We start from the raw sequence: 8371 nt of genomic DNA, 5'->3' as shown, positions 1-8371 counted from the left end.
GCTCACCTCTCAGTCTACCTAGTCTACAAGCTAAGGAACACACATCCAAACTGCCTCACGGCATTACTATTTTGAATTAGAACTTTATCGGCACTTTGCTAAAGGATGGCATCCAAGATGAAGGATCGCAAGGTAGGCGCTCCCCTTCTGCGCTCTGGGATGGAAACCTACTCGGAAACCGTGGCATTTTCTAGTCGTTATTTTTATATTTATTACAATAATTTACTTTGGTACTCATAATGTACCATCATTATGTCTATGTGTAGTCAAAGGCTACATTTGGGTCCATGGAAATTGATCGGATAGCCTAGTATGCTTTTGCGCACTTTAGCGAAAACGTAACCAATATAGTACACATTTGAGTTAGCAAAAACGACAAAAAATGTAAATCATTAATTTAAAGAAGAAAAGTGGCTGAAGTTGTCACTGCAATAGTATAACTGACGGTTCGAAGCACATGTGTGCCATACTCCATGGTTGTGTTTGAGCTTTGGCACCTGCCTTGGTCCATGTGATGCTCGCTAGCGCTGTTGCGCTCTAGTGCACCAAAGCGCACCAAGGTGGCTAGGCAAGGCTATGCGTCTCTTTGCCGTTTGGTTTCCAAGTAGTTTCGTCTTCATTCTAGTTTCAATCAGCTTTTTGTTATAGGCTTCCAGATCTATACACTTTAGACATGGCCTACTGTTGATTATGTTTGTTTGTCTAATCATTTGCGTTGTTATTTTTCAACAGAGAACTCCCATCTCCCATAAAGTGATAGAAAAAAGAAGACGGGATCGCATCAACCGCTGCCTAAACGAACTGGGGAAAACCGTGCCAATGGCGCGCGCGAAACAGGTAGCATACAGTACAATTGTACAATTAAATAATATTATTCACAATTCATAAACAATCGCCTAAATTGTCTTATTCAACGTTTAATATTGGCTAAATATATGTCTTATACAGCCTACTCATTGCATTAAATCCTTGCTATGCGTGACAAATAGCGTAGCCTACATCATGTCTGCCATCTGTTTGATTTTGTGTATTTAAACGACGTAATATTATTTTTCTAATATCTTTTTTTTCTGACGATAGAACTCTGGAAAGCTGGAGAAGGCCGAGATTCTGGAGATGACAGTTCAGTATCTACGAGCGCTCCACTCTGCAGACTTCCCCCGGGGCAGAGAAAAGGGTGAGTTTTCCTGTCCGCTCCAAAGCGCACGGACCCGGGGCTCTCACCCAGAGCGCATCCGTATCCCGTTCCATTTTCCTTGACTTCATTCCGGCTGTCTCGTTGACATATTTATCGTCGTAATGTCAATCATCATCACTGTAGTCTATATCGTAAATATATCCTCACATTTGAATGTAATAGCCTAAAGAATATTGGAGTTTCTGTGTGTTGTCTAATCGTCCCTTCTTCGGATTCCTTTTAGGTGAACTACTGGGGGAGTTCGCCAACTACTTCCACTACGGCTACCACGAGTGCATGAAGAACCTGGTGCACTACCTGACCACGGAGGAGAGGGTTGAGACCAAAGACATCAAGTACGCAAGGATCCTGGCCTTTCTTCAGTCCAAGTCCCGGGTCGCCACCGAGCCGGTGTTCGGCTCCCTGGGCACGTTGCCAGACCAGGCAGATTATCTGTGCCAGTTGCACTCCTCCCCGGAGTCACTCCAGAGCCACAGTTCCAACGACTCCGTGTTTCAGCAGAGCCCACCCGGACACTTCTCTTGGCACAGCACAGCGCGCAGCCCGACCATCTCGTACCCAACGGTGCCGCTTTCCGCGCCGACGCAACAGCACCATGGTGGCTACCTGTCACCAGTGCAAGGACTTGACCATCACTACTTCAACTTTTTTAACGGCCACCCGCACGCGAATGCGTTCAGTTTGCACAGTACGCAACATACGTTGTAAATAGAATCCGGTTACTATTTTGTGTTGTCTTTATTTATATATGTGTTCATAATAAATACTTAAAGATTGTGGATATTGTGTACTGTACAATCCATCTTTTTTTAAAGAAAAGTAAATGTTTATTTCACACAGTTTTTTTGTTTTCTTGTGGTGTTATAACGCACATTGGTCATCAGTTGGTGAAAACCTCCCTAAAAACCTGATGGTATAATAGCGTTGGTCTATTGATTATGAATAGGCCTAATTGTTCATTCTTCTAAATCATTTATTACAGAAGAGCTCAGCCCATTTCTACAATATATATTTTTTTTTATTTCTTAAAGGGATAGGCTAGTTAACTTTATTCACAGCTTATTTTCAACTAACCAAGGGTGTGGTCCTTTTATTCAAACCGTTTTTAATCAAATGAAATCAAATTTTATTGGTCACATACACACATTTAGCAGATGTTATTGCGGGTGTAGCGAAATGCTTGTGTTACAAGCTGCAACAGTGCAGTAGCATATAATAATTCACAACAATACATAGAAATCTAAAAGTAAAATAATGGAATTAAGAAATGTATATAACGTCCTTTAATTGGTTACTTAGCAAGTTCCAGAATATCCTAGCATTTTTGAAGCGTATAGCAATGTTAGTGGACACGGATTGTGGCCTATTTAATTGCCAGTAAGATGCTAGTTGACAAGCAGCCGTGGTCCACTTATCTTTACCCTCTATAGGCTAGTAGTATCATGTGTCGATAGGACCTTAGGACACTTATTATTAAATAAACACTGAACTAACTCACTATACTGGGACTTCTCTTCTTCTGTGAAGGATGAACTCTTGTTAACTGAAATATGAATTATATGTTGTGTTTGACAGTTAGGCTACTCTCCTCTTCCTCATCAGACAGTTTCTTTCCTCTTCTTCATCAGTTACTCCTCTTACTTATTAAAGCATAATAAACATGCTGGAGGTTGCTTTTCTATGAATTGAAGATTTTTAATAGCTATTGAAAACTGAAAAAAGAAAGAAAGTCACACACTCCCAAATACATATTATTCATTATAACTCATTGCTGACCTAACGTTTTGGCACCCTTCTGGGTGAAGTACAGATGTAAGACCTAAAACTGACCACCATGTTGCAGGATTACAAAAATGTGTAGTGTATTTGAGATTTAAAAACACTTCTGAAGTTTGTAATTTTCACTTTTAAATTGCAGGCTTGATTTTTCCTTACAAAAATGTATCACCCCCTACCAACATTTCCATTAGTTATAATCCACATAATAATTCACATTTCCTGTTGCTGCAGTATTATTTTCCAGCTGTAGTATACTGGCTCACATTAAGATCCTACATCTGTATCAATGCTTTTACTAAGTTATTTAAAGGCAGTGCATCAGTGCAACCAATGGCTATAGTGAGAGGTGTTGTCTTGTTAAGTGATGGGATAATGTATATATACTGCTCAAAAAAATAAAGGGAACACTTAAACAACACATCCTAGATCTGAATGAAAGAAATAATCTTATTAAATACTTTTTTCTTTACATAGTTGAATGTGCTGACAACAAAATCACACAAAAATAATCAATGGAAATCCAATTTATCAACCCATGGAGGTCTGGATTTGGAGTCACACTCAAAATTAAAGTGGAAAACCACACTACAGGCTGATCCAACTTTGATGTAATGTCCTTAAAACAAGTCAAAATGAGGCTCAGTAGTGTGTGTGGCCTCCACGTGCCTGTATGACCTCCCTACAACGCCTGGGCATGCTCCCGATGAGGTGGCGGATGGTCTCCTGAGGGATCTCCTCCCAGACCTGGACTAAAGCATCCGCCAACTCCTAGACAGTCTGTGGTGCAATGTGGCGTTGGTGGATGGAGCGAGACATGATGTCCCAGATGTGCTCAATTGGATTCAGGTCTGGGGAACGGGCGGGCCAGTCCATAGCATCAATGCCTTCCTCTTGCAGGAACTGCTGACACACTCCAGCCACATGAGGTCTAGAATTGTCTTGCATTAGGAGGGCACCCAGGGCCAACCGCACCAGCATATGGTCTCACAAGGGGTCTGAGGATCTCATCTCGGTACCTAATGGCAGTCAGGCTACCTCTGGCGAGCACATGGAGGGCTGTGCGGCCCCCCAAAGAAATGCCACAACACACCATGACTGACCCACCGCCAAACCGGTCATGCTGGAGGACGTTGCAGGCAGCAGAATGTTCTCCACGGTGTCTCCAGACTCTGTCACGTCTGTCATGTGCTCAGTGTGAACCTGCTTTCATCTGTGAAGAGCACAGGGTGCCAGTTGCGAATTTACCAATCTTGGTGTTCTCTGGCAAATGCCAAACGTCCTGCACGGTGTTGGGATGTAAGCACAACCCCCACCTGTGGACGTCGGGCCCTCATACCACCCTCATGGTGTCTGTTTCTGACCGTTTGAGCAGACACATGCACATTTGTGGCCTGCTAGAGGTTATTTTGCAGGGCTCTGGCAGTGCTTCTCCTGCTCCTCCTTGCACAAAGGCGGAGGTAGCTGTCCTGCTGCTGGGTTATTGCCCTCCTACGGCCTCCTCCACGTCTCCTGATGTACTGGCCTGTCTCCTGGTAGCGCCTCCATGCTCTGGACACTACGCTGACAGACACAGTAAACCTTCTTACCACAGCTCGCATTGATGTGCCATCCTGGATGAGCTGCACTACCTGAGCCGCTTGTGTGGGTTGTAGACTCCGTCTCATGCTACCACTAGAGTGAAAGCACCGCCAGCATTCAAAAGTGACCAAAACATCAGCCAGGAAGCATAGGAACTGAGAAGTGATCTGTGGTCCCCACCTGCAGAACCACTCCTTTATTGGGGGTGTCTTGCTAATTGCCTATAATTTCCACCTGTTGTCTATTCCATTTGCACAACAGCATGTGAAATGTATTGTCAATCAGTGTTGCTTCCTAAGTGGACAGTTTGATTTCACAGAAGTGTGATTGACTTGGAGTTACATTGTGTTTTTTAAGTGTTCCCTTAATTTTTTTGAGCAGTGTATATATATATATATATATGTATATATATATATATATATATATATATATATATATATATATATATATATATATATATATATATATATATATATTAAAATCATTGAGTAAAAATATAGCACATTATGAAATATGATTATGAAAATATTGATGTCAACATATTAGGTCATACACAAGCTCCATCATATATTTCTGCCAGATTTGGGCTACACATTTTTTTAAATGGGGTCAATAATTTATTGTGCACTTCTACTTGGTTAAACACAAATTAACAGGCTGATCATATTATCGATCAGAATAGGCGATTGGAATAAGTGTCATTTTATGCAAAGGTCTGTTGAACTCCAACACCATGATTGACAGTAAGCTTCTTTCCTGGGTGATCCATTAATAATGATGCACATTCACAGTGCACCACCCATCCATCCCTAGTTTTCTCCACCTATATTTAAATAAAATGCATATAACAAAATATATCTGCAAGCAGCAATGCCGGGGTTCAAGCTGTGGGCCCAATGTGCCACCATCAGGACAAATTAGACACACCACCCTAAAATGAGCTAAACCTGTGCTCCTTATCATGCTTGCCAAATAGCAGAACTCCAAATTTTGGACTATTTTTAATGATGTTGACTACTTTAAAAGTCTTCTTCTCCAGAACCACTACATCAGTCAGCACCACATTTGGTATGTACAGTGCCTTCCGAAAGTATTCACACCCCTTTATTTTTTCCACATTTTGTTGTGTTACAAAGTGGGATTAAAATGGATTTGTCAACGATCTACACAAAATACTTTGTAATGTAAAGTGGAAGAAAAAATCGGACTTTTTTTTTAATGAATGGAAAATAAAATACTAATATATTTTGATTAGATAAGTATTCAACCCCCTAAATCATTGCATGTTAGAATCACTTTTGCAGTGATTACAGCTGTGAGTCTTTCTGGGTAAGTGTCATGTCCTGACCAGTATAGAAGATTATTTGTATTATTTGGTCAGGGCGTGGCAGAGGTATGTTTGTTTTGTATGGTGTTTTTTTTTGTGTATAGCTTAGAGGGTGTGTTATTTATGTGTTCCGGGGTTTTGTGGTGTATGTTTTAGTATGAGTAGGTTCTAGATTAAGTTTTCTATGTGCAGGTTTGGTTGCTGGACTCTCAATTGGAGGCAGGTGTTTCTAGTTGCCTCTGATTGGGAGTCCTATAAGTAGGTCTGTGTTTTGTTTGTCACTTGTGGGTAGTTGTATGTTAGCACTGCTTTTGTTTAGCCTGCGACACTGTTCCTGGCGTGAGTTTTTTTTTTTTTTTTCCCTTGTGTTCACATTGAAAATAAATGATGATGAGCACGCAATCCGCTGCGTATTGGTCCACTTTTTCCGACAGCGATTTCAACATATCTTCTGACGAAGAGGAATGTGACAGTAAGTCTCTAAGACTTTTGCAAACCTGGATAGTACAATATTTGCCCATTATTTTATTTTTTTAAGTCTTCACGCTCTGTCAAGTTGGTTGTTTCCTTAGCTCTATCCTTTTCTTTTTATCCTTAGTCCTTGCCGAAGACGAGCATACCCATAACATGATACAGCATCAACTATGCTTATAAATATGAAGAGTGGTACTCAGTGATGTGTTGTGTTGGATTTGCCCCAAACATAATGCTTTGTATTCCCGTATTTCCGCATACTGGTCCCGTGTGGCTCAGTTGGTAGAGCATGGTGTTTGCAACGCCAGGGTTGTGGGTTCGATTCCCACGGGGGACCAGTATGTGGAAAAAATTATGAAACGCATGTATTCACTACTGTAAGTCGCTCTGGATAAGAGCGTCTGCTAAATGCCTAAAATGTAAATGTATTCAGGACAAGAAGTTAATTACGTTGCCACATTTTTTTGCAGAATTTAGTGACTTATTATGTTTTGGAATATTTGTATTATGTGCAGACTTCCGTCTTTTTGCTCTGTAATTTAGGTTAGTATTGTGGAGTAACTACAATGTTCTTGATCCATCCTCAGTTTTCTCCTATCACAGGCATTAACTGGTTTAAAATCACCATTCACAATCACCAAATCACCTCATGGTGAAATCCCTAGGTGGTTTCCTTCCTCTCCGTCAACTGAGTTAGGAAGGACTCTTGTATTGACTCTTGTAGTGAATAATTGTTGACTCAAGACATTTCAGTTTTTAATTTGACTAAAAGCATAATTCCACTTTGATATTATGTGGTATTGTGTGTAGATCAGTGGCATAAATAAAATCTATTTGAAATTCAGGCTGTAACACAACAAAATGTGGAAAAAGTCAAGGGGTGTGAATACTTTCTGAAGGCACTGCTGCTATCTATGGATGCACATCTTCAAATGCAACATTTTCCAACACTCTTGCTCAAACAATATGGCAGCAATAAGCCAATGAATCTGCATGAATGATTTTCCCTGTCCAATAATGTCACCATGTGGCCAAACTGAACCATACTTTAATTGACAAATTACCTACACTCATATCCCTTAGCATGTGTGCTATATAATATTGCCTTGAGAGAGCTTGGTCCATAGATACTATATACAAAGTTTAATCTAGAAATCCATCATGGTGGACTTTATGGGTCCTTGAGGCAAATTTGTTGCCTGTGAGGAGAGGGAAATGAGTACCAAATTTCAGGACTATGTCACACGGATGGGGTGAGGTGCATGACCTTTCAAAGTTTGCATTTTAAATAAATTGTTATAGCTCCACCAAGTGGCCAATTTGCATGGCATCGTATGATATGGTGAGGCCCTTGGCCCTTTACCATCATGCAAGGTTGCACTCTCCCTAGTTATCTCCACCTATATTTAAATAGATTGCAAATAACAAATACGATTTCGCGACACTCTCTCACACACAGAGAGGGTTGAGGGCTAAAGGAAAGGATTAATCTCCTTGTTTCAACATAGAGAGAAGCAATGGTTTCTAGGGGCACTTCCACCTATATTTAAATATAATTCAAATGACAAACACGATTCGTCGACATTCTCTCTCAAAGAGGAGGTTCTTCTAGGGAAGGGTCCATCTCTGTCTGTTAACATCATGAGAAACAGGGGTTTCTGGGAAGGGGGGCAACTCCATGCTTTAAGCCCCTAACTTAAACAAGCTTGCATGTTAGGTCCCATTCACCCCTCGCTCTCTCAGCCAAGCTAAAGTTTATCAATGAGCTTTCAATTACCAACAACAGTCTTTTGTCACAAATATCAATCCATGTCTGTATCTACACTGTTATAACACTGTTATTCATGGTTATAATGGGTGAAATATTGTTAGTAGGGAAAAGATCAGTTCTTCATACCAGTAAGAAATAAAGAGGTCACTTGATGTATTCTGACAATGAAGTGAAAATGTTCCACAACACCAGTAACGCAAATGTATTTTAAGATTATGATTTGGGGATTCTTCATGATGGGATT

The 8371-nt window shown here is 40.7% G+C and overlaps 1 protein-coding gene and 1 non-coding gene across 2 annotated transcripts; both read left to right on the top strand.

The window, feature by feature from the left end:
- On the top strand, positions 1 to 1977 carry helt (helt bHLH transcription factor). Its single transcript, XM_014195539.3, has 4 exons — positions 1 to 132; positions 733 to 837; positions 1081 to 1177; positions 1422 to 1977. Exons 1-4 carry the CDS (start codon positions 106 to 108, stop codon positions 1904 to 1906), a joined length of 714 nt encoding a protein of 237 aa, XP_014051014.1. The 5' UTR covers positions 1 to 105; the 3' UTR covers positions 1907 to 1977.
- Positions 1978 to 6618: 4641 nt separating this feature from the next.
- Positions 6619 to 6694, top strand: trnaa-ugc (transfer RNA alanine (anticodon UGC)). The gene has a single exon. It is a non-coding gene; the product is annotated as a tRNA-Ala (tRNA).
- The last annotated feature ends 1677 nt before the right edge of the window (positions 6695 to 8371 follow it).

Source organism: Salmo salar, chromosome 04, assembly GCF_965601325.2.
Source record: "Salmo salar chromosome 04, fSalSal1, whole genome shotgun sequence".
NCBI classification, from domain to species: domain Eukaryota; kingdom Metazoa; phylum Chordata; class Actinopteri; order Salmoniformes; family Salmonidae; genus Salmo; species Salmo salar.
Note: the sequence above shows the minus strand (reverse complement) of the source record. Positions and strands in the feature narration are given on the sequence as shown.